This window comes from Cottoperca gobio, chromosome 9 (genome assembly GCF_900634415.1).
Source record: "Cottoperca gobio chromosome 9, fCotGob3.1, whole genome shotgun sequence".
In the NCBI taxonomy this organism is placed as follows: Eukaryota; Metazoa; Chordata; class Actinopteri; order Perciformes; family Bovichtidae; genus Cottoperca; species Cottoperca gobio.
In genome coordinates, this window is record NC_041363.1 from 3,121,861 (window position 1) to 3,138,462 (window position 16,602).

The 16,602-nt window shown below is 41.2% G+C and overlaps 1 protein-coding gene across 3 annotated transcripts in view; it reads left to right on the plus strand.

The window, feature by feature from the left end:
* Positions 1-1,882: 1,882 nt before the first annotated feature.
* The window catches only part of LOC115012973 (uncharacterized), a 21,975-nt gene continuing 7,255 nt past the window's right edge, over positions 1,883-16,602 (plus strand). For 2 of the 3 annotated variants that reach the window (XM_029438870.1, XM_029438871.1), the window contains exons 1-4: positions 1,942-2,081; positions 10,217-11,178; positions 13,615-13,666; positions 14,415-14,538. In XM_029438870.1, the coding sequence (XP_029294730.1) occupies positions 2,001-2,081; positions 10,217-11,178; positions 13,615-13,666; positions 14,415-14,538 (1,219 nt within the window). In that variant the 5' untranslated portion in view covers positions 1,942-2,000. The other variant, XM_029438872.1, reaches the window with a different exon arrangement.

Consider the following 16,602-nt stretch of genomic DNA (forward strand, 5'->3'; position numbering starts at 1 on the left):
ATATAATGCCACTGCTCTATGTAATGAGATTACACTGGATTTCACAGAGAGGATTTAAATTAAGATGATGTTTGTATTGGCCCAAGCAAGCAAGCGAATAGATCTGAACTAAATTTACAATTGTAGCTACTGTAATATACAGATGACAAACACCAGCCACAGACACCCTTGAAGGCCTTGCCACCAGTTCAGCACCCACAACAAGACTTTCATGGCCAAACACTAGTGGCTAATAATGGACATAATGGACATGGTCCCTCAGAAGCGCTCACATTATTAGACACCTGCAGACAGGAAACAACGACCCATGTGCAAGGTGCAGGCTATATTTGATCACTCTCCAGTCGAATAGTTAAACTAGTGAGACCCACTTATGCACTTTTTAATGCAAATAAAAAAGGCCAGGGGTAAATCACATTTCTTTTTAAATGAAAATGTTTAATTTGTGTTAATAATGTAAAGCCAATGTGTAGGATTTCAAACGGTCTAACTTTGGTGCCATCTAGTGGTAGTTTCATGAATGTCTTCGGCACAAGACTGGTAAACGGACTGAAAACAACACAACCTCACCAGTTTCCCCCACAATTGTTTCGTTTTTCTGCCACCCACAACGTAAACCATCAGAATAACTTCTCCAGTCTGTGTTGGAAATAATTTATTTAGCAATGTACCCTTGCATTATTCTTCATTCTCTGAATAAAGTTGTTAACACCCTTCTAGTTGTTCCCGCACAGGCTTGTCAAAAGGTCAAGTAACATTTGGAGCGGTGTATGATATAATAGTTTGGATGCCTATCTGAGATCCTGAGTGTGGGTGGTTGAAGGAGTGGTAATTTGGAGTGAAATCAAACTGTGTTCATCTACCACACTGAGTCACCTTCTTTAATGTCACTGACAAAAGTATAAGACAAAGCCTACTACAAAATGGCTCTCTCACACATTTTGTAATAGCAGATTAGAAGAAACTATGCAGGCTTACCTGTGTTTTCTTATGTTATATAATGAAAGTAATCCCCTAAAGGAGACTAACTATAGATTCAGGTTCATTTTGGACATTCTCCCTGTTGCATGCTACTTGATATATTGGCTTTTTCATACAAGTCTCTGGCTTAGTAGAGTTTATGCCTATCTGTGCTCATTCTTCTCAGTGCATTTACTAAATTAATTGTATGTTTGTGTTCTGATTATGGAAGAACTCACCCAAATAAAGTCCCTCAGACTCCAAAGTTGATGTAATATTTTAGAATCAACCAACAAACAAAAACAAGTACATTTACATGTGCATTTTTAACAATAACAAAACCTTTTAGCAATCAAATAGAGGATGTTTCATTAGGGAGCACAAACTCTCCTTGACACAAATTGAAAAAGATAGGATCATTTCATGATATGAGTCTTCAGACAAGATATACATATATTCAGTTAGGCTATAACTCTTTATGAAAGATTGAGTAAAAATACTATATTTGATTTGTTTACCCTTTTAGACTGCTTTACCCGGGCTCAAATATAATTCTGAAAGAATGATTAAATAATTGTTAATTCATTCGTGTAGTCTATTTTATTTATTTAGGTTGTAGTAGTTACATTTTGTCAGCGATACAACCTACAACAAATTTAAAAAAGTCATAGTAACATTGCTTAATTTAATACATTGTAAATGTAAATGCTTGATTGGAGGAGCAATTTCAAGCTATAGAAATATAATAGACCTTATATATACAAGTTTATGGTCATCATAAATTGCACCAGTACAACTACAATAATATTATTACATTATTTACTTGAGGAAAAAAACGATGTAAAAATACATTTCATATAAATAACACTTAAATGACTATAAAGAATAGGAGAGTTTTTAGCTAGGGGTCTGGTCCTGTGTTCGAGTTCGCCCATGAACGATGGAAGCGCGCTCCCGATACTTCAGGTGAATGAGAGGGAAGCAGAGGAGCGGGATACGGTTCACTGTGCGTCGCATTAAAAAGGAACAATTAGAGGAAAATGAGTTGTGTTACGTCGCTTTGGGCGCATGTTTTTATGACAACACATCTACTCTTCGTGATGGGATGCGTTGCACAAAAAGTAAGTTGACATTTGTTGACAATAAGCTTACAATAATTTACAAGCTTTACCTCCAACCCTGTTGAGTGCCGTGCTCACATGTAGAGAGTCAAGCCACGAACCCCGTTCGTAAATCTTGATATTCAACAATGTTTGCTTTTCGGGAAACACTCCGACCCCAAGAGACTACAAGCAAGTTATTTTAAGAAAAGTTAGATGCTACCATTCATTTCGGCATACATCTGACACGCAAAGAAACACTTTTGTCTACTACATTTTAAATTTAAATGTAGTTCATCTGTTCTTTCAACAATGTTGTACTACCAAAATACAGTAGGCTAACGTTACACCGTTGAAGGCGATAGCAAGAAGCGGTACGTATTGAGCCACATTTAAAAAGTTGACATTTTAATACTGTAGATGCTTTTTGTTAGATAACATTTATGCCGACTATATCAGAAGACCACTCTGCTTCGAAAAACGTCTAATTACATGTATTACACTATAGGAAAGTTTTGCAGATAGCAATGGACTTTTAAATGTACAATTTTTACAATTGAGTTTTGCGTACGTTCTGTTGCACGTAACATTACCTTCTCAAATCAGTCTTACGCTGCCTTTGAAATTGTGAAACTTTTGTAGTAAACAAAATATATTGCATGAAGAGGTTATCAAAATGGTGTTGTCAGCTTGTGATTGGAAACAGTGTCTGTCCATAACATTTAAACATCCGCCTCATGTCGCCTATACACTACTGTAAAATAACAGATGTTTCTTTTTAAAGTGCATGCGGTTTGCATTTCGAGCTTTAATTCGTTATTTATTTTTTAAATAAAAAATATCCCATGTGCTGTTTTTGACAATCAAAAGTGAGATCTATAAAACTCTTTGACGTTAGCCATAACCAGAGTCTTTTAATCACTTTAAATCATGCTGACTTACTCTTGTGCACCTTCATTCACGACAAAGATATAATAGTTCTGGACTATATTTTATTATGTCCAAACTTCGTAGGATATTATATCCTCAAGGGCTTTCAAAGGGATGTTTTGATGGCACAGGCATGTTTTGATGTTACTGCACTTCACAGAGTTACAGAACGGCATGCAGAGTCCAATCTGCTTAAATGAGAACCACATTGAGATCATGTAAACCTTGTTTTGTACATTTCACACTCATTGACGCAAAATTCCAAGCTTATTCCTCTGACATGCGAGGAGTTCATAATCGAAAGTTTGTCTCCGAAAAAACAGCACTCCAAACAGTCAGGAGTTGCTTCTCAGGGCATGTTTTCCATTCAATCAGGCTGTGATTCATGTTGGACGAGTTTTAGCTTCTTCTGTGGTATAGTCATCGCTCCTGCCAGGTTAGTGAGGCTTAGCTGTGCATGGGTGCTTTAGAGATGATTGGTTGAGGTTTAAAAGTTGTTTTGATGCCATAACCTGAGGTGATGTCACTATAATTTGGTTTCTATGGATACCTGCACCATAAGAATAATGTGACGGAGGATGGCAGGACTTGCTGATGTACAGTGTTACCTGGAACTGTCATGTTTACATAGACGGCTTCAGGGGTGGGCCTCAGTACTTTCTCTTGAAGAAAGGAAAAGTGATGTTTCGTTGCTGGAAACGAAGAACACTGCAAAGGATAGCTAGAACATGTATTTATTGGTATGTGAGTTGGTCAGCATCATGTCATACCTACCTCTATGTCCATGTCTACCTCTAGCAGTCTCAGCTGTCTCTGTTGGGTTAGGATCTTTCTAATTGGGGCTGCGGCGATTTATTTTCATCATCGATTACTAATTATTTTCTAGATTAATCGTTTGGTTTATAAAATTGTAAGTTTTCTTAAGGGGTGAATGCCTCTCAGGCTGAATAGATGCTCTAAGCTCTGTTGTGTTGTGGTCTTGGGGATAGCCATAAGCAAAACATTCTTAAAATGACGGGGATGTGCTTCATATTTTATGTAATTTCCTGCCAAATCTCGTAGTAGAGTGGAAGTAAAACAACTGTAAACCGCATCACCCAGCCACTCTTCCTATCCCATGTTCTTCTGATTTTGATTCATGTATGACGTACCAAAATGTCCCCCGTTTGGGACAGTGGCTGGTTTCAAAACACAGAGGGATTACCCTTGACACAGATCCCCCTCTAGGACACGAAGACCACATTGTCAGCTGGGAGAAGCTTCCACCTGTCAAGAGTCATCCTCTTCCGCTGATGGACAATGGCGGGTCAGCAGCACCATTCTTGGAACTAGACAACAAAAGCTCTTGCTATATTGAATTGTCAGCGTCTCCAGCTTTAGTTCCTGTGTACATAGGCTGCTCACTATCTTTGCAATTATCTGCCTGAGGGAGCACGGTAAATGATGTCTTTGTCCTCCGCTCCCCTTTTGTATTAAGTTGATTTTTGGAACAGCATAAACAAGCTTGGAATTTATTCTATCCCCTCAGAAAATAATGGGTGGCATCCTAGTCTGTCAGTCCACAATTCAGCGCTGTCGACAATAGAGAATGAATTTAATCTTTGTTTTGTCGCTCCGCTCTGTCTTTCGGAAGGTTTTATTTACGATGGATAGAGGGGACATTCATCTCTAATCGAATTGAGTTGTAGGACCCCAGTGAACTGTGAATTTACTCACTCCTCCCATGAATTATATGACAACAGATGCACACAGTCTGTCAACAGATAAACATCTCCGTGTGTCGGTGAACTGCGGTGGGATGGAGAGTGAGAGGAAGCTTTCCTGTTGGTTGGAGATGCAGTCGGTCATTCAATAGAAAACAAACTTCATGGCTGCATTAAAAACTGTCAATGTTGCAAATATCTGATGCTTCTCTGATTGATTGAATATGTATCTGGCACATTAACATGTGTAGCCTTCTAAATGTTGCACATAAGAGCTTCTTCTTCTTCTTAATCCAAATGCTGAAGGTTGTGAGTGATGCTTCTTTTACTGAACCTCACAGCCAGTATTTGGCAGAGTGCGGAGCAGCTTGCAGAGAGCCCACGAACCAGACAACCAGAGCAACAATTAGTGGAATGGATTCGACAGAAAGATAATCGCAAACTAAGTCATTTTTCATGCAAAAATGCAGAAGAATTGATATTGAAAATAACCCTCAATCGCAGCTCTATAGACAACCGGCAAGTTTAATTTAGTTCTGCAATGAAGTATCTTCTGTTTACAATAATGAATTGCTTGTGGACACAAAATCCCAATTTGTAAGGAACTTAACTGCAGCTCCAGTTTGTTCCTCTCATGCATCGTGTTCCTCAAAGACTCGTCTAACCATCTGGATAAAACTAAATAAATCCATCAGCTGCACAACAACAAAGGTGTTTTCTAACCCAAACAAAGATGGCAGCAGGAAATCACATATGTCCGCCGTCAAGCTATAGCAAAATTACAGAACGTGACACTTGTATATTGTCTGTATTGCTGTTGCTTTCTATTTTCAAACCAGACGACACATTCATATTCACATATACAAGAGCAATAACCTTTGTTGTCGTGCAGCAGAGGGAATGCTTTCTTTTTATCCAGATGGTTGGAAGTCTTTGCAGATTGCAGAATAGAAGGAACATGGGACGCTTAGCTCTGTGACTCAAATGTCATGTTAATACACAAGAGGCACATACTGGGGCATCGACACAGTCTGTAGTCCAGGGGTTATCTGTGTCGCTAGAGGTGATATTGAAAAAAAATAAGCTTGTCTGGCAATTTTGATGCCGTGGTTACACTTGGAAATGTTGTTGTCTCCCTTTAGACTCTGATTGATTGCAGTTTAACTGTGTCAGTGCTGTGCAGCTCAGCCTACGCGATTAGGCTTCCCACTGAGGTGCTGCCGAATGACTAATTATCATGGATGCATTCACATTCCAAAATCTGGAAATGATTTCTCCAAACTAGTTGAAACCACCGGGGAGATAAGGTCGTGATTCACCACAGGGGTCCACAGACTCGCTTTAACAGCTACCGCAGCAGCTCTTTTTAGGGGAACTATGTTAATAGATTTGTACACCACAAACATGAGAGAGCCTGCATCTGCCTGTCCCCTCTCGCTCACACAGTCGCATATCTGTGCGAGTTAGTGGAACACAGCGGTAATAATTTCCAGGGTTCCACTTTTCCACGGTGAACGGCCCACGGTAGTTCTTTAAATAAAATGTTGATCAGACGTGCAATGGCTCAAAGAGGCCTTTCATAAGTCACTCATGATGCACACGCAGTGCTGCAAATGTGCTGAGCCAGCACTACAGTGGCCAACGAGGGCGACCCTAGAAATGCCGGGGCTTAATCAGGCTGCCACACCAGTTGTTTGTAAACTCACCCTGGCTTGAACTACAGCCACTGCATGAGCCCATCAGGAGAGGCATTGACATCACAGGGGAGGTATGTGATAAATCCTGGGCTCGCGTATCAGCGCTGTGGAGAATGACCTCAAGGAGCTGCTTGTTTTCTTTCTATCTGTGTATTTGGGAGCAGCTGTAAAAAAATAAAATATTAAAACACAAAATTGGCATATTGAGCCGCTGACCGTAAAGTTCCCATTCAGACTTGTTTTTCGGTCCATGTCTCTGGGTATGATTGGTGTATGGCAAAGCCGTTCCTGACGTTTCCTGCATACTGTGTACCCTGCAAGCCCTGTCCTCTTCTGACAGTGTATTTTGCATTACTGCACGAGAAGTAAATCTTTCTCCACTCATACAATTCCTGTACGTTTAGAGAAAAAGTGCTTTTTATTCTAATTGAATTAGTGGCACTCCTTGTTCAACTCCAATTGCTCCGTCTTTTATTTGATTTGCGGTGAGATTTGTTTCATCTCAGCGTTGATTTCACAGCATACATCCTTCCAGTTTCTATATAAGTAATCTTGTTTGTGTCTGTTCTAATGTGTAGTACATCCTGGACCACATCTTTCTTAATATTGCTAGGCAACAAACTATGGATCCACAAAGCTGTGCGATGTTGATATCAGTCCAGACCTGAGAAAGTGAGTGGGATTGCAAAGCATCCTGAGCGGGACCGCTGCTGCTCAAGCGTTAGCCTGTGAAGCAGTGTCACTTTTCTCCTCCAGTAAACAGAGCTGGTGAGGATTCCTGCCCCCCTTTTGAGGGGCCCGCCTGCCTGTTTATGAGCCTGTCCGGGGCTGTGTGTGTGTGTGTGTGTGTTTGTGTAACAGTACTTCAGCAGAAGCCAGCTCGTGTTGCACAGTTTTCACAGCGGTGTTGTCAGCCTGGGTGGTTTAAAATAATCTATGTTACAGTCAACACTTAGACGGCAGACTTCTGTTATGTCAAATAAATGTGTACTGACAAGTCCTACTACAAGCGAGGATCATATGTTTGTTTTAGTTTTTTTTGCCCCAGAACTTTAATGTATTGCTCAGGTCAGAGTACTATTATTTATTATTGTAGGTTAAGATTAAACTTTATTAATCCCTTAGTGAAATGTGTATATAGTAACAAAATAAAAGCTCTTCCTTTACCAGCTGCACGTGATTAACACATTAATTCAATATGACATATATTATTCTGAAATGGGTCGTTGTGAGTACTCGTGAAGCTAATACTTTTTGACTTTTACTTAAGTAAAGTTTTGACTCTACAATAAAGTATGTGAGTACTTGGTCCACCACTGATTCTAATACAGTGGTGCTAAACAAACAAGTCAGCTCAACAGCATCATTTAGAGGAGTTAAAGTTGCCTCTGTGGTAATTAGACGTTTGAACCCCATCATGGAATGTGATTGAAACACCTTTTTCTTTTTTAAAGATGTTCTGACGCAAAGTGAAAACAATAGAACAATACCATTTGTCGGGGGCCTCTCAGTAATGACAGCAGCTGGTCTGATGTTTCACCGAACAAGTCATGTCTAACAAGCATGTGCTCAGTTGATCTACTTCTGTCACTGGCACAACTGGGGCGCAATGACGAGTCGGCTTATGTAAACCTTCAGCTTGCCTTGTACTTATTAGCATCACTTCATTAAAATATTATCTGCCGTCCCCGTTGGCGGAGCGGATCACCAAAACGGCACTGCAGCTCATTGTTTCGCCATGAGAAAAGGCATCCTTGAATAGTTAGCGGCCTGCCAGTGGAGCGGCTTGTGATGTAACAGAACTGAGATGTTTGGCATTATAAGAATGTCCCATTTCAATTCGACACTGTGGTACTTTGGGGCCCTTTCATGTGTAGTCTAGCATGCACATCCCAGGGTGCTGGGGACCTCCCAGCCACCTCGTCCTGGTGGGACAGATGACAGTCTCTGTCCATGACACAGTTCTCTTTCATCACATGCAGGATTTCACATCATACGAGAGACGATTACTTAATAAAACAAGCATTATTGTTTTATCTTTAAGTTTCATTACCGAGTGAAACAAGTCCAGGGAGGTTAAGGAAAGGCCAGCAACGCCGGCGTTTGAACAAACATACATTCTCTCACCACTGGTCATTCTTGCCCTAAAAGGGGACACGCTGTCCTTCTCCTCCCCCTGTTATGCCCCTATATTGTGAAGTGGTTCCCCTCATTGCGCAACCTTTCTGAAAACACTGTGAACCCCAAATCGGCTTACTCTCTCTAGCCTCAGCAGGAATGGCAATTTGCCCGTTCAAATGTCATCCGTGTAATTCCTTGCTGTAGTACATTAATTTCTAGTAAATGTGCAGGCAGTGCAAGTGTAGCATGCCATGTGCCAAAGTAATTGCTTCCAAATGTCAGTCAGGGGGGGAAAAAACTTAAAGGATTTTAATGATCATTTAGCCGTTGTTTCTTTTATAGTAAGTAAGCAAACATTTTAATTGAATGTCACTCGCATGCCACAAACAGTCCAATGTCTTAGACAATAATACTGTTAATGTGATGAAACTATTGCTTGTACTGTCTACTAGACTGGGTCATCATGTAATGATCATGAGGTCGAGAGAAACCATTTCCGCTGTGGACCAGTTGCTTATTACATTTCTACTTAATGGTATGCTCTCGAGGATCTTTTCTTCAATGAAACGGCAATATGTCAACAAAATCACTCAGAATGCAATATGTCTTGACATCTAACTATTAACACACACACACACACACACTTTCTCATGCGTCCCTCCTTGCCCTCTCTGACCTCCCGTGTGTCTGTTATATATGCTGTTGCCTGGCTGTGAGGCTGTCAGCTGTATCAACTATGGAGAAGGCTTTTGGTTTGATCCTGATGACCGGAGGGCCGAGCAAGTGGTCCTCTTTTCCAGTCATGATTGTAAAATTACATCTAGATTTTGCTACTTAAAGTCTACATTCAGATGGGGGTAGATAGTCCATGGAGCAATCAAAGGGCCTGTCTGGCTCCACAGACTGTAGCTTTCCTTGTGTCCCCGTTGCCCTCTTCGCCTCCGATCTAAACTGCATTCTCAAAGTGATCTCTTATGCTTTTAGCCCAGTCCAGAGCACAAGTGTTGCCCGCGGGTGTTGGTTTGTTACCTTTCTGGCATGGGGGTCTGCCAGTCTGGGTCATTCCCACAGTCCAAAACTAAGGCAAACAGGAACGCTCATAAACACACAGGCCCCCTACAAAGGTCTGGTCCTCAGCTCCCTGGCCCAGCACCACATCTGCCTCTGCTTAGAGTTCAGGTCCTCTTTACATCCCCACACACCTGGGAGGAATTACAGCCAGAATGTTTGAAGAAATGCCCTCCCCAGGGTTACCCAAGCAGGCAATACAGGCAAAACACGCTTTGATATAAAGGCAGAACAGCAGGGTTTAATAGTTCAGTTTTAAGTTCGTCTTTTGAGTAATCACCACAAGTGGTGTGTATTATTTGGTTGTTTGTGCCTTTGACATGGAGAACATAATTACTTAGTCGCCATTATCTGAATACATGACTCATCTCAGAATTAAGCTAGGGTGTAATATAATACCGCTCAACACTTTTACACACAATGTTGGAGAATTACATGAATGGGTGGCACCAGTGGGAATCAAAATCCCGAACCTTTGTCGTATTTGTGCTGAGCGCTACATTTACACCTGTGTGAGTCATAAGTGTCTTAGTAAGTACCTGAAATTAACCTTAAAGTGTGAAATTCTTTGGTTATAATTCCTTGAAAGCAGAATTTAAATTATGACAAGACTAATTTAATGTGATTCATATTGCAGGTGTACTTTGACTGTGGTGCCAAGGTGGACGTGGTGGACGTCCAAGGACTCATTCTGTCCCCTGGCTTCCCCAACAACTACTCCTCTGGGACACACTGCGTTTGGCAGTTCTTTGTGCCTGTTGATTACCAGCTTATTCTGGAGATATTTGACTTTGATGTGTTTGAAAGCCATGACTTCGCTGCACAGTACTCTGCTATCTCTAATTTTGAAGAGTCAGACGAAGAGGTGATTTTCACTCCTGGCATCTTAGCGGCAGATGAAACTTCATCAGCAGCTAAAGATCCCATGTTTCAGAGTGTCGGGGACGTCACAAAGACTCAGCAGACTTCCCAAGATGGTGAGGTCAAGCAAGTAGTGGTCCAGGAACAGTCCACAAAGATGGAGATTGCCAAAGTCTCAAATTCTGCCAAAAGATCTGCGGATGCCTCCTCTGGCCTGTCTTCGCCACCTCCTCCCTCTCTCCTGCTCCTACCTGGGACTGTGACTTCAGGAGACATGGCTGCCTCTTCGTCTCACCTCAGGGGAGACCTCACCCCCAGTTCTGACCCAAGCACAGTTGTGGAGGAGACCACCCTTGCCTCGCCACATTCCTCTGACACTCCAGCTATGAGCCTGGAACCCCAGCACTCGGTGCTTGACGCCTGCCCCCACGATGTCCTCTACATCTCAGACCTCATCACCTTCTCCTCCAGGTTCTGTGGGTCCAACCGGCCTCCCAGCAGCCAGCTGGTTTTCGGCTCCAGCCAGGAGATGGTGGAGGTCATCATGGAGCTCATCACCACCACCCACTGGGGCCGTGGCTTCGCTCTTCTCTTCCACTACCACAACCTGACCGAGCCAGGGGGGGACCGCCGTGCTGCTGCTCCCACAGCCAGCAAGGTTGATTCTTTGCTGGCTGCTGTGAGCGGAGCTGCCTTCTTTGCAATGATACTGACAAGTGCCCTCTGCGTCGTTTTCAGGTAACAGAAGTAGAGTAACTTTATTTAGAAGATAATAAAACAGACAAATAGATTAGGGTCGTCAGCTTAATCAAATACAATTGGTTATTAACTTCTATTTGTAATGAACTGCATTTTCTAGACTAAACGCTCAATTATTTAAAGTTAAAAACATTTTCAAACAAACAAAACCAGAGATATAGTGAAGACACGAAACACAAAAGTTTGATGATCCCCATGGTGGTGTAGAGGGTCAGAATCCAGATATAATAATAGTATGTCATATAAAAGTCATACCATAGTATGCTATAAGAACATGTCATACTATACTATAGATAAGAAAAATGTCAAGAAAAAGTTATATTATGCCTTAAATAATGTCACAAAAAAAGTAATGGTGAAATGTTATGGCATAAAGAAATGACACTTAAACTTAGTCATGGGCAAATGTCTTAGTATAGTATCAAATACAAAAGTAATATAAAATATCAATGTTTAGTATGTCATAAAGAAATGTCATTAATCATAATATACTATTTAATTAAAAAAAGTCGTTCAAAATGTAACTTAAAAAAGTCATTGTAAAATCTTATAGTAAAGTAAGCCAATAAAATGTCATGGCATGGCTGAAGAGCTGCTAGCATGGCCGCAGAGCTGCTAGCATGGCCGAAGAGCTGCTAGCATGGCCGCAGAGCTGCTAGCATGGCCGCAGCGCTGCTAGCATGGCCGCAGAGCTGCTAGCATGGCCGCAGCGCTGCTAGCATGGCCGCAGAGCTGCTAGAATGGCCGCAGAGCTGCTAGCACGGCCGCAGCGCTGCTAGCACGGCCGCAGAGCTGCTAGCACGGCCGCAGAGCTGCTAGCATGGCTGCAGGCACTACAGTAGGTCTGGTTTTCTGAGATGAATGGGGTTTATGTTTCAAAAAAGCTAGTCCTGAGTAAATATTCTCCTGACAAAATTCACAAGTCTTTAATTCCTCACATGAATGAAAATAGGCTGGTCTAACAGTAAATGCACGCACACAGATGTACTCACTCGCACATACACATTCACTGCTTTCGTTATGTTGACTCAGCTGGAAGCCTCAGTCCCTGATGTGGTAACTCTTGGTGATTAGTTGGGTTTGGCTGCAACTGTGCGGCTTCCTTGATGTGAAGCATTCCCACCATAGACAGCGGGGCATTCAAGGTACAGCACCTGGCATCAATTCCAGCACACAAAAACACAAGAGGATACATGAAAGTAAATGGGCGGGGAAATAGGGGGAAAAGGGACAAGGAGAATTAAAACTCAATGTGAGTTTGGTACCGATAGCATTGTCAAAAGGTGTAATTTACAAGCTGTTCCCTCTTGTCCATCCCAGGGGACAATGAACACAAGCTGTGTTGTATAGTTTTGAGGTTTGTAATACTATCTGTTCTGTTTTACCCTCATAGTTCAGATATATTCTAAATCTGCCTCAGTATTCAGCTTGTTGTGAGAAACAGCCTTTAATATGATTTGCGTTCATTTCAAATGCAGCTCACTGTCTCCAACTCCTCCTATTAGGCACAATAACTCCACAGGTTCTCACTATTAATGACAGGGAAATTGGAAACACATGTTCAATAAAAAAAATGAAAGTAATTTGCAAGAACAACACGAGTCATTCAGAAGCCAGGAAATGCATTACCATGAAACCCATGAACGGCCTTTAGTAGCTGTTTTCGTCTCTCATCCAATTGTTCCCGGTAATTTAAATGAGTTCACAGAAATGATTGGAAAACAACTAGCATGGTGAGCAAGGTGAGCTCTTGCAAGTTTAAAGGCGCAGTGTGATTAACTATCAAAGTCCCCTCTGGTCAGAAAACAGTCAAAGGTGGATGAGTCACAGCAGGAGTTGCCCTCAGTTGACCGACGGCTGGTAATGAACTCATTCGGTTGTAAGAGTAATTTTTAATGAGAGGGGACTCAAGTATTTCTGCACGCTTCATTGGTTCATATGGACAGCAAAGAAAAGCACGGTAAAAAAAGATGGTGTTAGTCATTTTTCAGTTGTAAAATAATCTAATATTAAGAGCCACTAGTATGTCTGTGGAAATAAATACTGGATCATCAGAAGTGAAAACGTGACTGCAGCGCATCCCTACAGGAAAAAAAGCATTGCACAGCAATAACATCTCAGCATGTGAACTGCAAGATTGTGGTGCATCTTGCTCTATCATCCAACACCACAATAGAGCATCTATTGAGGGGAAATAGCCACAGGTATGTTGGAGCTATTATACATTGAGTGAGTTGGTTACCATGTCAAAGTACAGCTCTATGGGATAGTGTCCATTTTTACATTTCTGGTCAAATTGTTAACACCAGAGAGTCTCTTCCAAGAGTTTGAAAAAGAAGGGACATTCATTAAAGCTGGTTTTTGGATGTGTCTGTAATTGTAAACTGAATTGCTGTGGTACTGTATGTTTTCCAGACCCAAACTGTGTCCGAAAAGAGCCAGCTCCTGTGCGTCCAGCAACTCTGAGGTACAGACACTACTGTGTACTCTTTCTTTCCATGCCGTCTCCCTTTGTCCTCTCATCCCTCTACCTGTCTTCTTCTCTCTATTGCCTTATTTGTCTGTAACACATTCCTCTGAAAACGGAGCTTTATCCTGGGATCACTGGACATTTCTTTTAATATTCTTTGCCCCCCTCAACTCCACAACTCAGGATTACATCAGGTCAAGCTGTTTTGAAAATAAGGTTGATGAACCTGATGATGAAGCAGGGAGGATTTAAACATATGGAAACATTATCTGTATCTCCCTAAAGGCTGTAATATTACAGCCTGTAAGTTCTCCTTATACCTGTTCGTTGTGTCTTAGTAACATACGTGATCTGGTTCCAGCTTCTCTAATTTGAGGATTGATGCTTTTCTTTGTCATACATGATAGTAAACTGAGTATCTCTGGGTTTAGAGTGGTGGGTCGGATAAAAAAAGACATTTGAGGACATGACCTTGTGCTGTGGGAAATTATTATGGGAATCCTTTTTTTTTTTTTTTTACTGTTTTCTGACATTTTATAGACAAAATTATTTAGCAAGAAAATTTGTAATTCAAATACGTATACATGAGTTTGTGTTGACTGCCGCTGTGATGTGATCTCTGTGCATTGCAAGACATTTCCTCGGCTGTCTTTGGGGCTTGATTTCCTCCGGGAACACCTGCACATGTTTGGTGTCATGATGAAGCACCGTGGATAAGCTGATTGGCGTTGTGCTGCTGTTGCAGGTGCCAGTGGGAGTCCAGAACACCGGGGCTGAGGTCAGCGAGCTGCAGCTGATTGCTGAGAATCAGACCGACCTGGAAGTGACCATAGAGCAGGACAACAACAACGACAGCCCGCGGCACACAGGTTGTGACGACACACCTGCACATACATGAATGCACATACACTAATAGGGGGACTGATATATTGGATTGCTGTTGCTGTTCGCTCTTTAAATAATTAAAGGTAGTCATGCAGAACATGTTTAATTTATATTCTAATAGTTCCTCTTGTAAACAGTAGACATGCAGCAAAACCAAAACACATGCATTGCACATTACTGTGGATACCATTCATTCATATTTATATTTACACATAAGACTTTGCACTAGAATGATTTTAGGAATGTTAATAGTACATTCAGGAATACAAATCTACTATTAATTCATTTCCTGACAAATCAATGATCTCATAACGTTTTAGTGCAGTCATTTAAAAGTCTGAGTGGGGTATCTCTGCTCATGCTATGCTATTTGTTCCAAGCAAATTCCAAGCAAAAGATTTCCCGAAACGGCAGTGGTGCTGTTTCGGGAAATCTTTCTAACTCTGAGCGTTACAGGCCTTACATCACTATTTTGTTATAAATATATTGAAAGATATAACTTAAAATGAAAACAAAGGGAGGAACCCTCTGTGGACTCTGGGTGGGTGTGTAGAGTGTTCAATATAAAGGAAAGTTTCATTAGTTTTGGAGCAGCACACAGGCTTGATCCTGGAACAATCCAAAGGCTTCTCTCTCTGTGGGACTGAACCCAGGCTGAGAGATTTGTGGGTTGTGGCATTTAACCCACAAAGCAGCCTGGGAGTAGTTTCAACAACAGGAGAGTACAGTCCCTCTCTCTGTGTGCTCCAGTCACGGTGTAAGGAGTTTACACCAAAACACATAGTTTATAAACCGTGAAGAAGTTGAGATTAGCCTACTCAGCATGTTGTTTTATCGAACCATTTAAATTGCAGTATAACATCATAAGCTCTGTTGCTTTTGAGTCCTTATAACACTCCTTATAACAGTCATTATAACAGTCCTTAGAACACTCCTTAGAACAGTCATTATAACAGTCCTTAGAACACTCCTTAGAACAGTCATTATAACACTCCTTATAACAGTCCTTAGAACACTCCTTAGAACAGTCCTTATAACACTCCTTATAACAGTCATTATAACACTCCTTATAACAGTCCTTATAACAGTCCTTAGAACAGTCCTTAGAACAGTCATTATAACACTCCTTAGAACAGTCCTTAGAACAGTCCTCAGTCCTTAGAACACTCCTTAGAACACTCCTTAGAACACTCCTTAGAACAGTCATTATAACACTCCTTATAACAGTCCTTAGAACAGTCCTTAGTCCTTAGAACAGTCATTATAACACTCCTTATAACAGTCCTTAGAACAGTCCTTAGAACAGTCCGTAGAACAGTCATTATAACACTTCTTAGAACAGTCCTTAGAACAGTCCTTAGTCCTTAGAACAGTCCTTAGAACATGCCTTAGAACAGTCATTATAACACTCCTTATAACAGTCCTTAGAACAGTCCTTAGAACAGTCCTTAGAACAGTCCTTATAACACTCCTTAGAACAGTCCTTAGTCCTTAGAACAGTCCTTAGAACACTCCTTATAACACTCCTTATAACAGTCCTTAGAACAGTCATTATAACACTCCTTAGAACAGTCCTTAGAACAGTCCTTAGAACAGTCCTTAGAACACTCCTTAGAACAGTCATTATAACACTCCTTATAACAGTCATTATAACACTCCTTAGAACAGTCCTTAGAACACTCCTTAGAACAGTCATTATAACACTCCTTATAACAGTCCTTAGAACAGTCCTTAGTCCTTAGAACAGTCCTTAGAACAGTCCTTAGTCCTTAGAACAGTCATTATAACACTCCTTATAACAGTCCTTAGTCCTTAGCACAGTCCTTAGAACACTCCTTAGAACACTCCTTAGAACAGTCCTTAGAACACTCCTTATAACAGTCCTTAGAACAGTCCTTAGTCCTTAGAACAGTCCTTATAACAGTCCTTAGAACAGTCCTTAGAACAGTCCTTAGTCCTTAGAACAGTCCTTAGAACAGTCCTTAGAACAGTCCTTAGAACAGTCCTTAGTCCTTAGAACAGTCCTTATAACACTCATAACAGTCCTT